This window comes from Aristolochia californica, unplaced genomic scaffold (assembly GCF_029961685.1).
Source record: "Aristolochia californica isolate CCGP_79_NKW_82.1479 unplaced genomic scaffold, dmAriCali1.0.hap1 SCAF_7, whole genome shotgun sequence".
Classification (NCBI taxonomy): Eukaryota; Viridiplantae; Streptophyta; class Magnoliopsida; order Piperales; family Aristolochiaceae; genus Aristolochia; species Aristolochia californica.
Window position 1 is genome coordinate 36,639,482 of NW_027182268.1, and position 21,333 is coordinate 36,660,814.

General features: G+C 39.0%; 3 protein-coding genes and 1 long non-coding RNA gene across 9 annotated transcripts in view; 3 read left to right on the forward strand and 1 right to left on the reverse strand.

The window, feature by feature from the left end:
* The window catches only part of LOC137936516 (serine/threonine-protein kinase BLUS1-like), a 29,486-nt gene extending 20,695 nt beyond the window's left edge, over positions 1–8,791 (forward strand). Inside the window, exons 10-21 of the mRNA XM_068781238.1 lie at positions 2,840–2,908; positions 3,029–3,163; positions 3,253–3,329; positions 5,248–5,532; positions 6,199–6,290; positions 6,413–6,492; positions 7,314–7,430; positions 7,529–7,571; positions 7,666–7,709; positions 8,032–8,096; positions 8,174–8,225; positions 8,521–8,791. Coding sequence (XP_068637339.1) covers positions 2,840–2,908; positions 3,029–3,163; positions 3,253–3,329; positions 5,248–5,532; positions 6,199–6,290; positions 6,413–6,492; positions 7,314–7,430; positions 7,529–7,571; positions 7,666–7,709; positions 8,032–8,096; positions 8,174–8,225; positions 8,521–8,565 — 1,104 coding nt within the window. The 3' untranslated portion in view covers positions 8,566–8,791. The remainder of the gene's footprint in view (positions 1–2,839; positions 2,909–3,028; positions 3,164–3,252; positions 3,330–5,247; positions 5,533–6,198; positions 6,291–6,412; positions 6,493–7,313; positions 7,431–7,528; positions 7,572–7,665; positions 7,710–8,031; positions 8,097–8,173; positions 8,226–8,520) is intronic.
* Positions 8,792–9,546: 755 nt separating this feature from the next.
* Positions 9,547–12,628, reverse strand: LOC137937538 (probable inactive poly [ADP-ribose] polymerase SRO2). Of its 5 annotated transcripts, none has more exons than XM_068782604.1 (6): positions 12,262–12,628; positions 11,176–12,080; positions 10,836–11,059; positions 10,572–10,708; positions 10,383–10,478; positions 9,547–9,870 (listed from the first exon to the last, which is right to left on the reverse strand). In XM_068782604.1, the coding sequence occupies exons 2-6, from the start codon at positions 11,775–11,777 to the stop codon at positions 9,850–9,852; spliced, it is 1,080 nt and encodes a 359-aa protein (XP_068638705.1). In that variant the 5' UTR covers positions 11,778–12,080; positions 12,262–12,628; the 3' UTR covers positions 9,547–9,849. The 5 variants fall into 5 exon arrangements, with proteins under 5 accessions (XP_068638705.1, XP_068638706.1, XP_068638707.1 ...); XM_068782605.1 differs by lacking the exon at positions 9,547–9,870 and having other exon boundaries at positions 10,168–10,478; positions 11,176–11,715; positions 12,047–12,080; XM_068782606.1 differs by lacking the exon at positions 9,547–9,870 and having other exon boundaries at positions 10,168–10,478; positions 11,176–11,676; positions 11,746–12,080.
* Positions 12,629–12,894: 266 nt separating this feature from the next.
* LOC137937795 (uncharacterized) lies at positions 12,895–14,257 on the forward strand. 2 transcript variants are annotated; one of them, XR_011109655.1, is made up of 4 exons: positions 12,895–13,161; positions 13,583–13,675; positions 13,786–13,872; positions 13,951–14,257. It is a non-coding gene; the product is annotated as an uncharacterized lncRNA (long non-coding RNA). The 2 variants fall into 2 exon arrangements; XR_011109654.1 differs by having other exon boundaries at positions 12,895–13,075; positions 13,951–14,256.
* A 1,786-nt stretch (positions 14,258–16,043) lies between these two features.
* Positions 16,044–21,166, forward strand: LOC137936584 (proline-rich receptor-like protein kinase PERK13). The gene is made up of 8 exons (XM_068781352.1): positions 16,044–18,099; positions 18,210–18,677; positions 18,776–18,862; positions 18,970–19,040; positions 19,142–19,218; positions 19,438–19,585; positions 20,166–20,327; positions 20,488–21,166. Exons 1-8 carry the CDS (start codon positions 17,208–17,210, stop codon positions 20,842–20,844), a joined length of 2,262 nt encoding a protein of 753 aa, XP_068637453.1. The 5' UTR covers positions 16,044–17,207; the 3' UTR covers positions 20,845–21,166.
* The last annotated feature ends 167 nt before the right edge of the window (positions 21,167–21,333 follow it).

The window sequence follows — 21,333 nt, forward strand, 5'->3', positions numbered from 1 at the left end:
TTGAGCACCATGTGTCGTTACCCTTCATGGGGTCCATCTACCCAGCCTGGGTAAGCTCCTCTTATCTATCTGTGTTGCTCACATCCCTTGGTGCCTTTGGAAGGAGAGGAACTCTCGACATTTTGATTGTGTCTCCCGCTCAACTGCTAAAGTCACTTGTACTGCTATGGGCATCATCTCCACTTTTAATCTCCTTCAATGTGGAGAGGGCCTCTATAGTGATCGTGAAAGATGTAGTGCCCATTAAGGAGGCCACAAAGCTTAGCAGTTGTTGAATATGAAATACCTAACGGGCCCGCAAAGGAGATCAACTGATTACCAGAGGGATCATTAATAACTTCACCAGAGCCAGTAATTCTGAGATTAATGAGAGGACCATCAAAATTAAGCTTGGGGAACCCAGGCTGAGGTGGGGACCATTCCATAAGAATGGGGGGTCTTGAGCGAGTGTGTAACTAAGCCAGTTAGTGCCAATTATCCCTAATAGGGGAACCCAAAAAAGGGGAGAAGGCCTTCTTGGTCAGCAGCCAAAAGGAAATGTGCTTTGAAATATTGTCAGCAACTCTCTCTGGGCATTCAAACTTGGCATTGAAGCGTCTACGATTTCGCTCATTCCAAAGACCCTAAGGAATGAAAGCAGCACAAGCAGAAAGAATTAACTTCCCCATCCTGCGAAAAGCAAAACCAAGAAGCATCCTATTGGCAGGAATCAGATCCGTAGGTAGACGACATTGTAAACCAATGCGGCGAAGCATGGAGGTCCACACGAGCCACAAGAAAGGGCACTGTAGAAGGAGATGGCTTATCGATTCATCCACCGAGTTACATAGCGGGCAAAGGCGATTAATCGAGGGGTGACCTCTCCATCTAAGAATATCCGCCGTAAGGATCTTATTGAGGTGGACACTCCACATGAAGAATTTGATCTTGGGAGGGGTGCAAAGGTGCCAAGTGAAGGTAACATCGTGCTCAACCCTGTGGGAGTGCCACCCTCTGATGAAGCAGTAAGTAGAGGACATGGCGAAGACACCGCTCTTATCTGGCCACCAAATTAACTTGTCTTGCACATGAGAATGTAACCGAATTGATTGGATTGAGTCCAGCAGCCGACTAGCATCTAAGGCCTTGGCATCTAAAAGCCCGCGTTGGGGATGGAGATTCGATCCATCTCCAAAAACATCAACAACCGAAACCTCTCTCTGCAAAGATGGATGAAATAGCCCGCCCAAAGAGCTCTAAAGGGGCTCATCCCCAGCCCACCAATCTCCCCAGAATTTATTGACTGCCCGTTACTCACATAAAATCTGATGGCCAAGGAGAAAGTCTGAAGGAGAAGATAAAGGGATCTCCAAATCGGTGAGCACCTTCATTCAGTTCCGAGACTTCTTTGCTTCATTCAGTTTGAAGCATGAATTCAATAATGGATGATATGGCACAAATTGGTGTTTTTACGCTTTTGTTGTTGGAGACACCTATCCTCTAGGTTTACTGACTTACTTTTCTTTTTTTCTATGATTTTTTTCCCGCTATCTAATTTATTTTTGTTTTTTTGTTGTATATTCTTCTCTCCTTACTATTATTCTTACCATTTTTGTGTTTAAAGTAAAGGGTGTTTCTAGAGTTGGGAGGGTTTATAGGGGGAGAGCAGCCTCTGATTTCTAATTCCTTTTAGTCAAATACTAGGGTAGTCATTGAACTTGTTGAAGAGACTTAGCCAAGGAAAGACTTGAGAAATTGCTTTCCCGGTGGTTCCCTTGAAAGAACAGGCATTCTTCGAAAATTATCTGATTTCTTTCTTTCGACATACAGCAAAGAATCACAGCCATAGTGACTTGCTTCATAATCTTGCCAGCCTTTGAAGGGGCAGAAACAACATTGTGAGTTGTAGCTATGAAAGTAGCTGGATAGCATGATGTAGTGCTAAACTTTTGAATACTAGAATCTCACATATTGAGATAGGTAGGGAAGTGGAGGAGATGGTCAACAGTTTCATTATGTTGTTGCTAATTGTGCAAAGGAAGTTTGAAACTAAAACACACTGCATAACATGTCTGGCAAGCTGGTCAGGTTCCTACCCTCTTTGTAGAACCAGCAGAAGTAAAGAGGCCTATGGGGGCCCTTTAGCTTTCTAGCTAACAATTCTAAAGCAATAGGCAGCTTACCTGTCTCCTTGCAGACTTTAACTTATATGCAAAATTTTTAACCAGCAGAAGTAAAGAGGCCTATGGGGGCCCTTTAGCTTTCTAGCTAACAATTCTAAAGCAGTAGGCAGCTTACCTGTCTCCTTGCAGACTTTAACTTATATGCAAAATAATCTGTAATTTAAAGGGCTAGTTCTTAGCTAGCTCTTCAATTCCGAGTTGGGATGTTTTCTGCTTTCTGAAAGATTGTTGGGCCGGAGATGTTCCTCTTACTAAGGCATTTCCTGACCTTTTCTTGACTGGGAGAGATTTAGATCTCACTTAAAGCTCTCGTGGAGGATTTACTGCTGCCTCTTATTATGATTCCATATCTATATACTCGGTCAGAATTAAAGAGAATATGCACCCCCTGCCCCCCACCCCTTGTTTTATACATCTGAATATCATGGATGAATTCCTTTTGGGAGATCTCTGATTGATTTTGATCTTCACTGCTATTTTTTTGCGGTCCTGTTTTACATTCTTTTGACTAGGTTTAAGATTTAGATATATCTTTTAATTATTCCGTATCTTCTCTTCTCTTGTTATAATATCTCACGTTTCTAAAAAAATAATATATCTTTTAGCGAGTCACCATTCCAAAAAAAAAAAAAAAAAGTGAGCCAGCTTTCTAAATGCAATTTCTTTTGGCCTGGCAGCAAGAGTATATACGAGGAATAAGCGCATGGAACTTTAATCTGGAGGACTTGAAAGCTCAAGCTGCTCTTGTAAGGAGGTCCTTTTCCTATTAGTTGTCAAAGAATTGAATACTCCTTGCTCATTTTTATTTGTTCTGCTACGATTCTAAAGAACACAGTTCGACTCTGTTGACATTTTATTCTCTATAGATTCAGGATGATGATGGAATGCTCAATCAAGAAGCAGATATAAGTAATAATTCAAAGAAAGGTGATGTCGGGGGCATTGCACCAAAGGTGCAGTCCCCTGATATGCTCAATGAAGCTAAAGCTGTGGCACCTGGGGTATCTCTTTGTCTTTTTTTATCCTATCTGTCATATGCTGCTATTCTTTTCTCACTATAAGTGAAGTTCATTCTTCTTGTTATTTTCAGGAGGGACTTTCTGATCTTCACAATGAAGAAGGTTCACTTGCTTCTTCATTTCCTTCACAACCTCTTCAGGCACTCAAGTGAGATTCAGTTCCAAGTTCTTGGATATTCCTGCTGATTAATAAAGTTTTTGACTATCATGGAGTTAAAACTCTTAATCCCTTCAATATTTGATGTTTTATGTCATGTTAGTTACTTTTTGAAAATAAACACCAGTTGAATATTGACTGTACATTTATGCATTTTTTTATGCCAAAGGATAGTGTCTGGGTCGCAGGTGATGCAGAAATATGGAATTCAAAATGCAAAAAAGGAATATGGAATGAGTTCACCAAATTTAGCTGCATTTCAATCATAATTTACCATGATCTCTATTGTAACCGCTTCAATTTTCATATTTTTATCTCCCTTTCTTTCATTCTCTTTATTCCTTGTGACACCGATTTCAGCTCATTTTACCTTTGAAAACGTGAAGGATAAAATGGAATGAATGGCAAAGTTATAAACATATGAAGATGTTGGCATTTTTGTAAATGTTGCAAGTTCTCAAACTAAGAAAGTAACTGGTTGCTGCTACTCTTTGTCTCCTTGGTCGATGATCTACACCTTAATCCAAGATTTCTGAAATCATTTTAGGACATTTAACCTGAATGTTTTACACATCTATCCAGAATATCTGCAATCATATAGGGCATCCCAATCCAAATGAGTCCAGAATCTTAAATATTCGAAGTTAATTATGTTTAACAAAATCATTAGTGGTTTGGACATTACATATCATAAGATACATGTTCAAAATGCTCTAGTTAGAAGGGAATTGAAAAATTAACTACTTTTAATACTTGAAAATTTAATGTGTTATTCTTCTTTTGACTGGTTGAGAGAATGAATTTGGCAAAAGCTCTACTTTTCAGAAACTAAATAAAGATAAAGCTCATATCCAAAAACTTGCTTTTCCTTGGACTGTTTGTTAGATATAAGTAATATCAGTTTTTTTTTTTTTTTTGTTTTTGTTTTGAGAAAGTTGATATTTTATTGAAGTAGACACACAAATCAGAAACAGATTAGGGGAGCACTCCTTTTACAACAAGGGATTGGAGGGAGGTTCCCTATTAAGCATGCAAGACAGATATTAGTTGTTAAAGAATAGTCCCACATGGATTAGTGAGTAAGATCTTGAGTTTATTAGTTAGGAAAGAGGTTTCCTAAGTTGGCTAGTCATTTTGGGATAAGCCTTAGACCCAATTTAACATGGGATCAGAGCAGGTACTCATATGTGGGCCTACACCTAAACTATCCTCTTGTAGAGCCACAAAAGAGGGCCTACACCTAAAATTATCTACTTGTAGAGCCACAAAAGATGGCCTAGATGGCCTACACCTAAATTATCCACTTGTGGAGTCACAAAAGAAGGCCTACTTGTGAGGTGGAGTGTTAAGGAATAGTCCTACATAGATTAGTGAGTACAAAGATCTTGAGTTTATTACTTGGGAAAGAGGTTTCTTAAGTTGGCTAGTCATTTTGGGATAGGCTTTGGACCCAATTTAACATAAGGAATATCAGTTACTCGTAGAGGATGGTCCTCATACATATTTTGAGACCTAAAAGTGTTGTGCTTGCATTCTTCTGGGGTTCTCCATTCAAGTGATTGAAGCATTGTGCCAAGTGGGCCTTGCTATACTGTAATATGTGCTAAATAATGTCGGCCATTCCACTTTTCGACATTGAGGGATGATATTTGATCTGAAATCATCAGATTTATCTGAAGGTTGCACTCATTCGAAGGAGGATGTCTTAGAGAACCACCCATCTAGGGCTGAAACATGGAATATCGGTCTGGTTTAGCAGATTGGACACTCATCCATATGGTCCATATGCACTTAACTGGGTGGATATTTTTGCTCTAGGCCACCTTAACATTTTTTTGCAATTGCAACAATCCTGAGGGGATCATCCAGTAATATTTATTGTTTTGCAACAATTTAACACTTGATGCAGAGGTTACTTTGATGTATGTGAAGATGATGATCTCAACGCAAACAGCCCTACCTGGAAGAATGATACCCAGTCAAATTCCAGAGAAGGATTTCAACTGGAGTCATCGTCACAAGCTAACCTTCCTGAAACTAAATATCAGATCAATAATAATGGGGATCTTACGGAAAGGAGTAGCTCTTTACCCAGTAATGTTGTTGCCGTACCTGGACAACTGCAGAAATTTTTGAGTGGATCCCTTGTACCAGAGCAAGTCATTCCCTCTTCTAGAACTGGGAATGGTGAAAGGTAAAAGCTCTTCACTTTCTAGATATTAAGAAATTTTGGTTCTTGTAGATTTCGTGTCAATTTTTTTTTTTTAGCTAGACCATTCTTCTGACGTTGGATTGAATGTTGTTTTCCAGTTGAGTTTGATGTCCTGTTTTTCAAGAAAAAGGTTTATATTATGTTTTATTTCTTGTTTTTAGCTGAAGTAAAATTTGTTGTCTCTAGCATTTGCTACTGTTTATTCTTTTTTTTGAGGATGTGAAGTTAGCTGCCTTTCATTTCTAGTATCTTTCTGCCTCAAAATTGATTTGAAGTCCTATGGTTAACATCTCGTCATGCTTAAACTGTATCTGAACAACTTTCATCACATGTGGAAATATCATGGAAGTCTATTAAATGTGAGACAAATATTCAACTGTCTATGGGCATAAGATGAGAAGTAGTAGTTTTTTGAGGAAACTGCTAAACCAAACAATATATTTTGTTATACATCTATGATAAAGGTGGGAAAACATTAAAGCATATTTGCTCAACGTAATCTCTGATGAACATTTTGTGGAAGACTTTCCTGGATTTTTGTTGTTCTTGAGTAATATATCCTTATTACTGGACAGAACTACTTTGCCATGTACTTCACTTTTACATGCCATGGCTTTTGTTGATTGTTAATCTTGAATAATTTTGAAGGGATCATACACAACAAAAGTATCAAAATGATCGAAATTATAGTGGTCCTCTACCTTGCCACCATAAGAAGGACATCAATAGCCATTCATCTGGTATGTATTATGCATTGTTCTCTTCTCTGGTCGGCCAAGAGAGTACCTTCTTTTCAATTTTTCTGCTTTTATCTTTTCTATTGTCTGACCATATTACTTAAGGAGGTTTTGCATCTTTGCAGCTGCCATGCATTCACTGGATGAGACATTGGATGGGGCAGCTGTGCAGCGGAAAGGGCGTTTCAAGATCACTTCTGATGTGGTACATCCATTCTGCTGAAAAATTGTCTCTTCTGAAGGAATAGGCTTGGGGGTTTGAGGGTTTACTGTGTTTCAAATTGCATTATTTCGACTGAATTTCTATGGATGGAAAATGGTTTTCTAGAATAATATTAGTAAAATACATAATTCCTTATTGTGATTTCCAGAACTGTCGTTTATATATGCACATAATAGAATTTCAGATTTGCTGTAATAGCTTACAAAATAGTAATTACAGGGCTTACATGACACAGCTAGGGAAAGGTATTCTATGTGATAAAAGGGAATTTCAGATTAGTTGTAATAGCTTACAAAATAGTCATTACAGAGCTTACTTAAAACAACAAGGAAAAGGTACTCTTATGTGCTACAGGGTATTTCTATCATTTGACATGACACGTACAAAAGATGTATGGGAATTATTATAGGTGCTTTCTTATCATGCCTTCATTTTCTTTTTCTTTTTTTATTGAAAGTGATATGCCTTCAATTTTGTCTCATGGATTCTAATATTTTTGGTGCAATTACTTCTTGTTTAGACAGTACTCCAAAAATCAATTGTATGCTTTTCAATATGAAGATTTGTTACTGCTAAATTTTGAATCTTGAACAACTAATGTAGTGGAAGCTCTTATAGTTTTTTTCATTTGAAAGTACCCTTCTATTTGCATTCTGGGCTGATTCTTTTTGTGTACATCTTGTATGCTTTATGGTATTTTATTCGCATCTAATTTACTGGCTGCCTTCAATTTGTTTCATTCTCTTACTCGGTTATTTTTGCAATGGCTTTTGTGAAATTTTTTTATTGGATATGCTATTCAGGTTGCTCCTCAAAACTGCTTGCCTAATGCTTCTTGTGGACCTTCATCTAGTTCAACAATCACTGTCTCAGTTCTTCCATCTCTTCAATATATTTTGCAACAAAATAACATACAAAGGGTAGAATAATACACCTCTCTGTCTGTTTCTCTACATTTCTGTATGTAGTCATTTATGCATCTGAAATATTACCACTTGCACTTTATGAATGCTGACAGGAACAAATTGTTAAATTGATTAAATGTGTGGAGCAACCATCTGGTTAGAGCCAACCCTGTCTTTTCATCTTTGCATCTTTACCACGTTCTATGTGCCAAATATATTTTCACTATCTAATTTGTCTTACTTGATACAGGCTATCCAGATTCAATTGATTCTGGGGAAAATGGCCTATCGCAGGTACGGAGTTTAACTGTGTAATTATGCATATATGGTGCTAACTTGGGTACTTTGGTCTGTGAGTCTGCATATAAAATTTAGAGTTCCAAAATTTTTTTGGGGTCTATTTCCGTATATGGTCGTAGTGTGTATACTTTGTTAATCACTCGAGGCTGACGAAATTTTTAGTTTCTTAACTACAGAAGAATAGGCAATTCTTTGATGATGGCCATTGAGACGATACTAAATAGGCCAATATACTTACCTGCTTCTGGATGACTCGTTTAGGTTCAACGTTGTGTTTTTTAAGAGTGATTTTCATTTTGTTTCCTTAAATATACAGCTTTCCCCAGCTTCTTCAAGTAGGGAGAGAGAACTACAATCACAGGTGATTCAGCTCCAACAAAGGTACGCTGGCCTTAAATTCTGATGCATTATTTTCTGTTTGTTGACTAGTTAGACTAAATCATATATTAACTTTACAGTATTGGGAACCTCATTGAAGAGTTGCAGACAGTGAAGATAAAAAATGCTCAGGTAACAAATTTTACTATATTTTTCTCTTTAGCTTAAGGTTATAAGTGACAATGTTAATTTTAGAAATTGAAAAAGTAAATAATTGTTTTTCACCTTTGGATGGTAAAAACATCCACCCACATTGGTGTTGAATTATCCGACTTAGTTGGCTGCGTCGAGATTGATATGACAATGATTTTTGCAATTACTTTCTGTTTTTGTCTTCCATTTTCTAATTTCATTTTTGTTGTTTTAGACATAAGTAGTTACAACAATTTCAGAGATCTGATTCCTGCTTCTCCTTGTTACCTTGCAGCTTGAACGGAAGTTGAATGCAGAAAAAGAACAAAGGCAAAAATAGAACAAAGGACGATAACAGTTTTCTGCCATCAATTCATTGGAAAGCTCGAGACTTCACCCCCCGTCCTGTTTCCCGGAATAGTTGCATGTAATTTTCGGTGTAACAATTATGAAAAATAGGCATGTGCCAATTTTGAGATTGATTGTATCCGACCCTGCTTTAAGATGCTTCCTGTAATTAAATGGGCTAAATGATTTGTTTATATAACATAATATATGTTTATTCATTTGTTTATAGTTTCTGGTACAGGGCTTTTATTGATGTGGAAAAGACTTGCCTTGTATTTGAATCTTACACAAGGGCCATCTTTCTGATGCAAGGCTAGTATAAACATTTTTTTAAAAATCATGGATGCTGGGGTTTAAAGCAGTGTGGAACGAAGGCCGACTCCACTGTACTCACAAATTAAAAGCAGCTTTTCTGTAGAGGGGACCCTAATTCATAGGAAGCTATTAGGGCGCTTTTGTGCTCTTCTGCTTCTCCAGGCTCCCAACTGGGGAACACTTGCACCACCTAAGGTCCTGCTCCGGTCTCGTTACCCGTCCAAGGGCCATCAACCGCCCACCTCACTTTTCAAGCAAACCTTGCGAACAGAGCGAGCTTTACTTTCATGGACAAAAAACGGTCAAGACTTCCGGGACTTGGAAGGCTTCAACTTTTTGGGACTTCTAACCTTCTGCCCTCTCCAGCAAGATTTGTTTCATTGCACTTGACTATGTCAAATCTGCTCTCCTTCCACAAAAGAAAAGAGTGAAAAAATAAATAAATTCACCGGCTGTGTGTCGATGCCGCCTCGTCAAAAGTGACAATTTCATTTTCTGGGACGAACCAAACGTCAACAAAATTCCATCAGCGAGTTCCCATCTTCGTCTTCAACCATTTAAAAAAATACAGGCAACCCTGTGCAATTTCAATCGTACTTAATTCTTGGTCAACGCTACGCGTCGAACAACTTAAACGCATTTCTTTGTCCAACTCCCATCCAAATTTCAAAAGACACGGAACTACATAACAAGAACTCAAAAACTTCACGGAAGCGAAACTACGGGAGATCTTTTTTTTTTTTTTCTACCGTGTAACATATTTCCAAGTGTTCATTCTTTACATTAAGGGGGCAACCCGTTTTCACCAGAAGCCCACTCTCTACAGCTAAGCAGCAGCTCACCTAAAATCAAGAAGACCTAATTTTTTCTAGACATACTTCATAGTTCCTCAGAACAACAGTCAGTGGCCTTCGCTTGCTCTCGCTTCAACGTCTCACTCGACCATTATCTCACCCCCGGATTAGAATTTCTTGATGGGATTCTGCAAACAAGAAAGTAAGGCCCCCGCATTAAAAGAAAATTCAGGAACGACATAATGGAACAGAGCGATTGGTCTGACTGTTTAGTAGACAGACATTCAAATGATACAACTGCTTTTTCTTTCTAAAGCGTTGGTCGAAGAAAGAAATACAGATGCACCAAATAACACGCTCATGATAGCTTTATCCCCACGGTGTAGGAGTTAGCTACAACGACTACTTTAGAACTTTGCTTCCTTTATTTCTAAAGCAATAAAGCAAAAAGAAACCTATTGAGCATCAAAAAGGATTCACTTCCTTTCCCCCCTAATTTATGGAAAGATTGTACGTGACCAAGAGGAAATAAACAAAACATAAAACATGTACATCCATTGCCCCACCCAAAAAAAGACCAAAAAAACATGAGAATGGTGTAATTTTCTGTCATTTATTTCTATAAACTTTCAACTTGATTGTATCTTCAAGAACTAATTTTAGCCTCCCATATTGGTTACATAGCAACAGGAAGACACACCTTTGAACGGAAGGATTTGATGACTGATGCCAACAACTTGTCTCCTGCTATTAGTCTGACCCGTTTTATCATATGCTCCCGAGTAATCTTCTTTGCCTGCATTTTGTTCATTATAAATATTTATGAAGCTTAAAAAAAAAAATGAAAAGATCCTGCTGAGTAAAAGATCTTGAATTGAGACATTAATACCTGGTAATCATTGAAATACAGCTTGATCAAATTGATTTCATTAGGAGGTAAGAACTCTGAAAGCAAGCCAATTAGCTTTGGAAATGGCATCCATGCTGAAGTTGGTTTCTTCACAGTTTGCTTCAGGCATTGTAAACCTAGAATATAAAGAAAGTTTGATCCCCATGAGTTCAACTCAGGAAAGAAAACAACTAGTCTAGTGTACTAAAAAAAAGACTCACTAATCTATAAGAAAAGAAACAGCTACAGTGTAAGTTTGATTACCTCTGAAGCTGATGACAAACTCGGGCAAAATATGAGTGTTCATGTGTGTGCTCCATATTATATATCTCTTAGGAGTAGACAAATTATCGACACCGGAATCAAATTCTTCAGAACTTGGATGAAACTGTTTTGATCCACAGCCAACTTCCTCCACATCCCCCAAAATGACACGGCATAGCAGCACATGTCTTAGCCCACTTTCATCAACAACTGAGGATATGATGCTGACAATATGACAAACCAGATTTTTAAGTCAACAAAACAACAGATCCTCACAAAAGAAATAAGGAACATTAATAGAACTATATAACCAAGCACCAGACAAATACTTTCAGCATACCCGTCTTGAGAAGAACTTGCAGGAGAAAGATAAACACCAGAACCGAATAAGGCTCCATTTTCAGGTCTCTCACACAGACCAAATCCATGATTAAGTATCCCACGAATTTCATCCTTAGAAGCACCATACCAAGCACACTTCATATTAATCTTGCCGCCACGTTTCTTTGCTGTAACATCTGAATAAATCCGGAAAGATTGCAACCGAGCTTTTGCAGATGAAGCAGAGAAAGTGTTCCTGTGTATGGCTACAACGGTTGTATTTTTTGCTAGAGAACCCATACCTGATAAGAAGAACCGTTGGAGGGAATTGTGGTGTTTATCGTCGTCATCAAGTGTCATCATCTTGTCTCCAAAGAAACCAGATTTCATAGGTCGGGAATCAGAAACATTGCTTTCGGAATCAGAAGCTGACGTTTCCATTTCATTGTTACGCTGAGGAAATGATACCTCCTGTTCACCGGTGCTACCGGATGCTGAAGCCTCAATATCAACATGCTCGCTAGACGTACCCGGGCCAGAAATGTTAGATTCAGAGTTCCTACGGAAGAAGAATTGAGATGAAGAATACCTTTCACCAGTTAATCCCACACCAACATCCATCCTTCACTAAATACTCCACAGACCGCAAGAAAAGAAATCCAAAATGATCTTGTAATCAGGGAGGACCGCAGAAGCCCAAAAAGCTAAAAATGTTCGCTTTACAGGGTTTCAGAATATCGAACCCGAGAAATCAGTACCAATTTATCTTGTCAGGCAAGAAAAATCAATGTCGGTATTTACTAAAGGCACCTATGTCGAAGGTCAAGACCGAAGAAATCTGTAGTTGATAGATAATCTTGATATCAGAATCAATTGTGAAAAAAATTCACCTCCGCATTGCTCCACCAATACCGAACCTCATATCTACAAGTTCAACACAGAGACAAAGAAATTCCCTCAGCAAATCAAGGCCGCAGAACAGAAAAAAAAAAAAAAAAAAACACGATGAAATCAAGAATTCATACTAAAACCAACAAAGAAGAAACGAGAATCAATAGGAACCTCACAAGAAATAAGCAATTCTAAATATTACAAAGAAACACACCTGAAAATCAATAAACGGATCCCAATCTCGAATTCTGTTGTATCTCACGAAGGCACCAGGAGGATAAGCCTCAGGAAAAACCTCCACAAGAAGAATCAGGATCAAAACGCAGAAAAAGAAAGGGTCAACAGACTCTTTCGGCCAACGTTCAGCACCCCAACATGTAAGAACGCACAACCAGGACCCGATTCTGGTTCGCAAATAGCAAATATACACACAGGCAACAACGATGGATGACTGGAAGGAGGTAAAATAGCTTTTCGGTTATAAAACAGAGAGACAAGAACCGCCTCTCTCTCTCCCTCTCCGAGTTCCTTTTATTTATTGGCGGTGTGGCGGCAACAGCCAACAGTACTTACGCCGCCGTTTCCACGGCCCACCCAAGGAAGGTTACGTTTCGACCTTTCGGGAGTTTACGCAGTTTTGAACGATTCGATGTTACCAAAATGCCCTCCTTGGTGGCCTCCTTTGACGACGGAGTCGGTTAAACGGGAACTTGGTTGCCACGATATCAATTAATGTAACAGGACACGTTTGAACGTGTGCGCGTGTGCGGTGTCTTCGTACAGGTATTTGACTATTTCAATTACAATTAATAAATCAGAATTTTAGTTCCGTTTCGGAGGTCGGCAACGGCGACGGCGACTCAAAAGTCTGAAACAAATCCACTGTTTAACGTGAGATCACTGGCATGTGGGGATCCGAGATCGACGCAGTGGAGCTTCAAAATAAGGCATTTGTTGGTCCTGATCCTGCTCCACGACCGACTTCTCAGTGGCGGCTGCAAAATCGAAGATTGGAGCTGACGCCCGAGGCAAGTGATTCTTTCGTCAGTAGTAATCTGCTGATGCGATCTTTTTGGTTCTAGAAGAACAAGTGGAGTGGTCGCGAAAAAAGCTAGTAGGATTTCTTTCACATCTGATCTTTTAATGACGAGATATGAAGGATCAACAACCAGAAACGATCAATAATTCGATTCTGCTCATCTCCAGATCATCGGAATCGTTGCAATTACTTTCTCTTCCCTTTCTCTGCATTCAATTATTGAGCAACGGGTCACATTCGACTGTCCATTTTCAGCTCCTTCTCTGACTTTTTCTGCCTTGATTTCTGATTAGGGCAAGCATGAAAAAGGTCCAGCAATAGCTGCGATTTTTAGATGATCAATGAAAAATGGAGGAATCCTCTTTCTAAATTAGGGCAAAACACGTTGAAGTAGCTAGAATCAATTTTAGTTTCACAAGTATCTCCACTAGTCGATTTGTGTTCAGAGAGTAATATTATTCCCTGGTACTCGTTTTACTCGTTTTCCATCATGCAGATCTCCAGTTCTAATGGCGTCCGAATGCGAATCTCTCCTTTCACAAAAGCTTCGTCTCCACCACACATATCGACTTCAAAGTGAATGAATCAGGTAGCCTTTACTAGCCATAGTTTAATTAAAAGAAAAGGAAAAGATAGAATAAATGTTGTGCTGAAAGTTCCGAATCTTGAACCAATTTGGATGAATCAAATTCCTTAAAGGGAACTGCGGCAGCAGAAATTCATACGTGACTGTTTCACCAAATATGCTGCCGCCGGTAAAAGCGATCAAACGGAGGAAAGCAGCTGGTATGCAAGAAAACTCTTACTGTGTGTATTCTTTTTCTTTTTTATTCCACATTACAGGATAATTCATTTCTTTTGCAGAAGCTTACGAAGGAGGAAGAAGCAAAGAGGTTAACGAGATAGATCAGTGTCGCAGTCTAGATTTTTCGAGGACGGATTTCACTAGTGAAAGGTATGAGAAGAACTTCGTCCCACGGACCCCCTAGTCTGGTAGCATGCACCTGTTCTACAGGGATAACCAAAAAAAAAAAAAAAATCCTAAAATCCCATATGATGTATTTTGTGTATTGATATCGTATTTAAGCCGGCGTTTTGAATAAACTAAATATTACAAATATCTCACTCTAAAAAATTAGATACATTTTACCCAATATATAATATCTACGACTTTTTTCGGAGAATTTGTTTTTGTTGAAATTCAGGGGGTGTCGATTTTATCTGATTATTTGATTTTTCTTCTACCGTTTATTAAATTGAATGGATATGAAAGAAAAATCTTTTACGTGTATATAATCAAATATTTTTATTTATTTACCTGTTTAATAGTATCGTAATTTTTTATATACCTATGTGTTTTTATTGTCTTTATATATTATAAATATGCTGTAGTATTTTTTAAATTTTAAAGAATTATATCTAATTTTCATTTGATTACCCATTTACCCAATCGTGGCAAATAAATGACATGGGGTGAGTTGGATTTGGTTTGACCTCAGTCACTTTTAAAGAGGTGCACCCAAAGATTTAAATAATAGGCTTGAACTTGGATTTGTAGGTTTTGGATTGATTTAGCTTTTAGGCTTTAACTGAAACTAACAATTTAGGGTTTACTATAAAACTTTTTATCTCCAATGGTATCTCCAAATGTTGGTAAAAATAAAAAATAAAAAATCTAAATATGAACACTAATCATAAATATATGAGATAAAAATGAATGTAAAATGAAAAGAAATGAAGTTTAAGTTTTTTCTTATCTTAAAACTTTTTCCAGTTGTGAATTACAAACCAATTGATAGTTTTTTTCTCAATCTTATTCGAATCAGTTGCGAGCCTGCAATTCAGCTTCTTTGAGGCATATCTTCAAACACTGAAAAATAACACAGAAGAACAAATAAGAAAAGCTCTGCATTGAATCGAAGCAATTGCAAACAAATAAAGCCTAAAACAGAAAAAAAAAATTAGATCCAGGATCCCAAATTGAATCGAACTCGCAAACAGGTAGAGAGGCCAGCACCACAACAAACTCCAGGTTTTTCTTTTTAATCGCATCGTCCCAAAGCTAGTTCTGATGAAGATGGAGACGTGGAATCAAAAAGGACAAATGCCACCCGAACTGCCAAACACGAACACGGAAGCTCACCTGCTCTGCTCACGTCCTGCCTCACCTCGTTTTCTTTTTTTATTTTTATAAGCAAGACCTGTTGGGTTGCCATGTTCGATCGATCAGCCTCCATTTTAATTGCCGAATACGGCGGCTCGATCCTCTCCTTCTCCTGAATTTTATCAAAATTTAAGTAATTTTAAGAAAATTTATATTTTTCTATTTTTTTATTTTTTATAGAATTCACTCCAATAATTTTGTTTTCTATTTAGCCCTCATTAAGAAATAAATTTTAATTTTTTTGATAATTTTAAAATATTAAAAACCCTTATTTACATCTCATAACGCTGATTTACTTGCACATAAATTGTAATAATCCAAATAATTTATTTTAAACCTTTAAAGAGATTTACACAATTAATGACTCATTAAGAAAGCGAAGCTAATTATGTTTTAGAGTTCTCCAGATCTTCATTTATGTGGGTCGATTGTGAATTAAGAAATGATTGATCTATTAAATGAAACGTGTAGGGCTAGGATTGAGATAGAAGGGAATTAGGTTAATGATGAGCACGTCGAGGGTTACAGCCTAGGTTTAATTTAGTTTAATTGGAAATTTTGAGGCGGAGGAAAGAGCAGAACTGGCCCACAATGCGTAAACATTCTTCCATTTCTCCCGGGTGTCACGCGAGGCTACCGAACTTCAACGACGCAATCATTCAAATTCCAACGACTAACGGTTGCTAACGAGCTTCGGAGTAAGGAGTTCTAAATTGCGCCGATCGTGTAGAGGCCCAACTTTTTCTTTTGGCCGAATACGCCCGTACAGCCTTTATTAACCATTCATCATTCATCTCCGCCACCGCACCTGTGCATTTTATATCATCTCTGCTACACGAGAACATTGTCGTTTGAACGGTGAGGCGAGGTTTTAGCCTCTGGGTCAGCTTTTTTGGAGGAAAAAAGCAGCAGCAGCAGCAGCAGCGGCAATGGCCGCTACAATTAGAAATGAGAAAATTGGACGACCTGTGGGGTTAATGAAGGAAGCCAGAGGGATCTGATGGTTTTCCTCCGAGGTGAAAGACCTTTTGAGTTCAACATTGAAACAGTTTGACGCTTCGTTGCTTTTCTAATTTTGGGCTGTCGCATTTAAAAGTGAATTAGTCCAATTCGCATGATTTCTTTTCCGGAATCCTGTCCAGCTTGACGGACGGAAACCATTCGTGAAATGCAGCTTGATTTTATGGCATTTAAAAGTAAATGCTATAAAGACAGGTAAGCCAATTGTTTTCTGCTTCGATGAATGGTTGGATTTCTCGGATTTTCTTTCCTTCCTGTTTGGTTCGGGCTTGATGATACTGGTGAGGGAGAATTAATCGTGTATCCATCCAATGCACACTGGTGATGTTTGTCAGAGGCAGTCTAGTTATTCCTTTTCTGATGCGGATAGAATTCATTCTTTGGAGGCGCAATCGGGGTTCACCAATGTTCCTGACAGAAAATTAAGGACGCCAAGGAGGGAAGGGTTTCTTATTGTGTTGGGGCCATTGCTTATTCTGATAAGAGATTTGGCAGGCTGCCACATTTTGGAGTTTGAGGGTCTGTCATCTAAGAAGTGGACTTAGATCTGGGAGGTTTTGGCTTTACATAATTTGAAGGAAGAGATCCTGCTCCGTTGTTTTAGTTCTGAGTGTAGAACCACAGCAACATTGTGTTTAGAATAGAAGAGATTCAGGTGCTCTCTACCTGGAAGCGACAATTTTTTATTTCATAACACAGCATACTCTGCTTCAGTCTCTGTTTCTCGTCTCCTCTTGTGATTGGATTTATGTTTTGACTTCTCTGTATCCTTGTTTAGATAGCAGAGGATTCCAATCTTCTGTGACCAGGGTTGGTTTCTGTTTGTGGAACTGTGGTTAGAACATCCCATATCCGCATAGGACAACAAACTGGTGAAAAGATGGAAAAGAATAATTAATTTTAGAGGATAGCAGAAACAAGAGGCAAGAAAACGATCATGGATCTTTTTACTTTAGCACCATCACCCGCTTCTGCTTCTGCAAAACCAGATATTACTTCAAACAAAACCACTCTAAACGAAAGCCCCCCACCTCCAGCACAAGAAAATCTGGAACCAACTGGGTCCCCTCCCGCTCCACCAACATCATCACCCCCACCAGATTCAAGCACACCAGATTCTCCTAATTCTGAATCTCCACCACCAGAAGGTTCTTCTTTGCCGCCTCCAGTTGTTTCAAACACTACATCTCCCCCTCCACCAGCCAATTCTCCACCATCTTTGCTAGTGCCACCACAAACCTCTCATGTTTCTCCTCCTCCTCCCCATACTCCTAGCAAAAAACAACCTCCTCCCCCATCAACTGACTTGCCTCCATCTAAAAATTCAAGTTCCTCGTCTCTTGCTCCTATTCCTTCACAAACTCCTCATGCTCCAACTGCTATACAAACTCCTCCTCAACCGACCCCAGGGTCCCAAGATCCATCACCTCTGCCACCACCACCTTCTACTACACAACCAAATACTCCAGCCATTCAATCTCCTCCGTTGCCTGATTCGCCACCAGCACATCCACCTCCTCATGGCAGCCCTAACTCTGGGGTTACACATGCTCCATCGAATCCCACTACATCTACTCCACATACTCCAAATCGTGTTCCACCAGTTGATGATCATCCAAGACGCTCTGATTCCAGATCATCTCATTCCACACCCTCACCTGATTCATCTGATTCAGCTAATGCTGGAAAGGCTATAGTGGGATTTGTTGTAGCAGGAGCCTTGCTAGTAGTTCTTGCTGTCATCATCTTTGCAGTAAAAAGGCACAAGAAGAAAAAATATTCCGGTGATTTCTTGAATCACTACAAACCTACTCCAATTAACTATTCAGGTAAAACAGAAATCTTGGAACTGGCCTTTGTAGCAGATGTAAATGCCTGCTGCACTTATTTCATTCACTAGTCTATATCTCATTTCTGTCATTTTTCTTCTTTGTTTTAGATTCATATTACAATACACCACTTCCCCCCAGAGGAGGTTCTGCAAGACCAGACTCTTACTATGGTCCACCTCATTCAATTATTAGTAATGGGTATGGAAGCCAGATAGCAGCACATGGATATAATCCTGGTGGAGGAGATCCCAGTACACTTGGGAGTTCAAGATCATCCTTCACTTATGAAGAGCTGATGAATGTAACAAATGGATTTTCACGAGAGAATGTGATAGGTGAAGGTGGGTTTGGATGTGTATACAAGGGTAAGTTGCAGGATGGGAAAGAAGTGGCTGTGAAACAGCTGAAGGCAGGCAGTGGACAAGGAGAGCAGGAATTTATGGCAGAAGTTGAAATAATTAGTCGTGTGCACCATCGGCATTTGGTCTCTTTGGTGGGATACTGCATAGCTGAGCATCATAGACTTCTTGTATATGAATTCGTTCCTAATGGTACTCTGGAGCAACATTTGCATGGTATGATGAGTACAAATATTATTTTATCCATATTTTGATAGAATTGGTATTTAGCTGATTTACTACATGAGAACTTAGACACGGAGTTGGTGGGTCAGGCAGAGGACAGCTTGTGATGGAATGGTCAAAGCGGATGAAAATTGCTATTGGTTCTGCTAAAGGATTGGCGTATCTGCATGAAGACTGTATGTAGTTTTTCAAATACATCCTCCGTCACTCTCTCCATCATTAAGTATGAAACTGTGATATGTCTTGACCACATTTTCTGCTTGCATTCCAAATCTTCTTCCAGGTCATCCTCGCATTATCCATCGAGATATCAAGTCTGCAAACATTCTTGTGGATAACTATTTTGAAGCACAGGCATGGACACATTCCTTTAATCGTATTCATGAAATGACCAGCTATGTTTTTTCAAATGTCAAATCAGTGCTTTCATGTAAAACCAACTATTTTTGCTCTAGGTTGCTGATTTTGGGCTTGCTAAATTGACCAATGATGCTTGCACACATGTGTCAACTCGTGTTATGGGGACATTCGGGTATGTTATCACTTACTCTATTTAACATTCGATCCGTTTGCAGTTGTTCTTTCCCTGCCATCCCTTGTATTATCTTCATGAACTCTGATTATTACCTGAACATTACTTATTTGGGATAAGGCTCTGATAATGATGAATGAATGAGACATGATGATCCACTGTTTTTCCTTGTGAACTTGGAAAATATGCTTTGTACATTAAACATGTTTTGATGTTCAGGTACATGGCACCAGAATATGCATCAAGTGGCAAGTTGACAGACAGATCTGATGTCTACTCATTTGGAGTTGTGCTTCTTGAGCTTGTCACTGCACGTAAACCAGTGGATGCCTCCCAACCTTTGGGGGAAGAAAGCTTAGTTGAATGGGTAGGTCAAGCAGGGAAAATTGTCTCTTCATTTTTAAGAAGAAGCTCATCCTATCTTCAAATCCACTGTTTGTAAGAAACTCAGGGCTACTGGAATTACGACATACAGGCCTGAGCGTAAATGCATTCGTTTCCCTGCCTGAATGTTACTATATCCAGTTTTACTCTAGATTGGAAACCATTCTACTAAGAACCTAATAAACAAAGAACCATATAAACATTGTTTACATGTGTAAATAATATGCCTGGCTTCTTGATGTCTACTTGTTGGTTACTTGTGTCTTTAGCAGTTATCTACAGCAGATTAGAATAGAATAAAACTGATTTAGCAAGTTATCCAGAAGCAACTCATCTGAGAACAAGCATGATCATTGTTGCAAAAATTGCTTGTCATATCCCAGATATTTGCTCAAATAGTCATTTCGTTTTGGTTTCAATGCCCACAAAGACTTTACGAGATCCCCATTAGTCATCTCTAGGGTTTGGAGCTGCTTAAGTCTTCCACATTATATACTTCAGGCTGTCTAATAGGCCAATTTCCCTTCGATATCTCACCATTAACATTATCATGGCTTTTGCAGGCTCGGCCCCTCCTCATTGAAGCACTTGCAACCGGGAATTTTCAAGCACTAGTTGACCCAAGGCTTGGAAACAATTACGACCACAATGAGATGACCAGAATGGTAGAGGCAGCAGCTGCATGTGTTCGTCATTCATCCCAGAAACGGCCTCGGATGATGCAGGTGATAAATACACACATCACCTAAAGATGGAATTCTTGTAGTGTCGTTCACGAAGGAACTAAGAAATCTAGGAATAACTTATAAGAACAGAGACCCATTTTCTGGCTGTTTTGATATAGAAATATCATATATTTATCTTCTTCCACTGTTTGCCACTCAGGTGGTGAGAGCATTGGACAGCGAAAGAGAAACGTCGTATGATCTCACAAACGGTGTACAAGTCGGCCAGAGCACAGTCTTCCAGTCCAGCCAGTACCCCAACTCGGAACTCCAGAGATTCCAGCGAATGGCTTTTAGCAGTGGAGAAAGTTCCGAATTCTGTAATTCAGGAGAGTACGAACGGAGTAGCATCTCACACAGTGGGGAGTGTCATTCCAGAGAGACAGGGCGCAGACAAGGCCCCTCATGGAAGTCCGATGAACCGTCTTCAGGAGAGTACCAAAGCAGCGCTGACTCGGAGACTCCATGCATGAACCCGGTACAAAATGAACGAGGCAAGGGGAACAATTACAGGTGACTTGCGAGACAAATCTGACCTTCATTTCCTCACTTTGAACAGAAGTAGATAACTGCTGCAGAAAACGCGTAATATTGGCAACCAAGAATTGTTTGATAGCAGAACAGAAGATGACAGTGCCTTTGATGGATGGTAGAAACATTTTTCCTGGGATGGATTAATCTCATACAAATATGAGTAGAGTATGTATTAAATAATTTGTAAGATCATTCGGTGGACTGACCTGATTTTGGTTTCTATACACCTGCAAGCAAAAGCCTCCTTAGAGTTATCCTCCAGATCCTTTATTTTTCGTACTAGAAAACCCCATGAGACTACTCAGTCACAGCCAAAGTCTCTTACTCTGACAAAAATTTCAAAAATTATGTGCTGAGAAGGGTAACTGCATCTCCCTCTCAGCATCAGTTATAGGAATTGATTCTAGCATCTACAAATTAGATTCATATTCCAAGACTTGCTAAAGTGAGAGTGTGGAAAATGGAGTTGCAA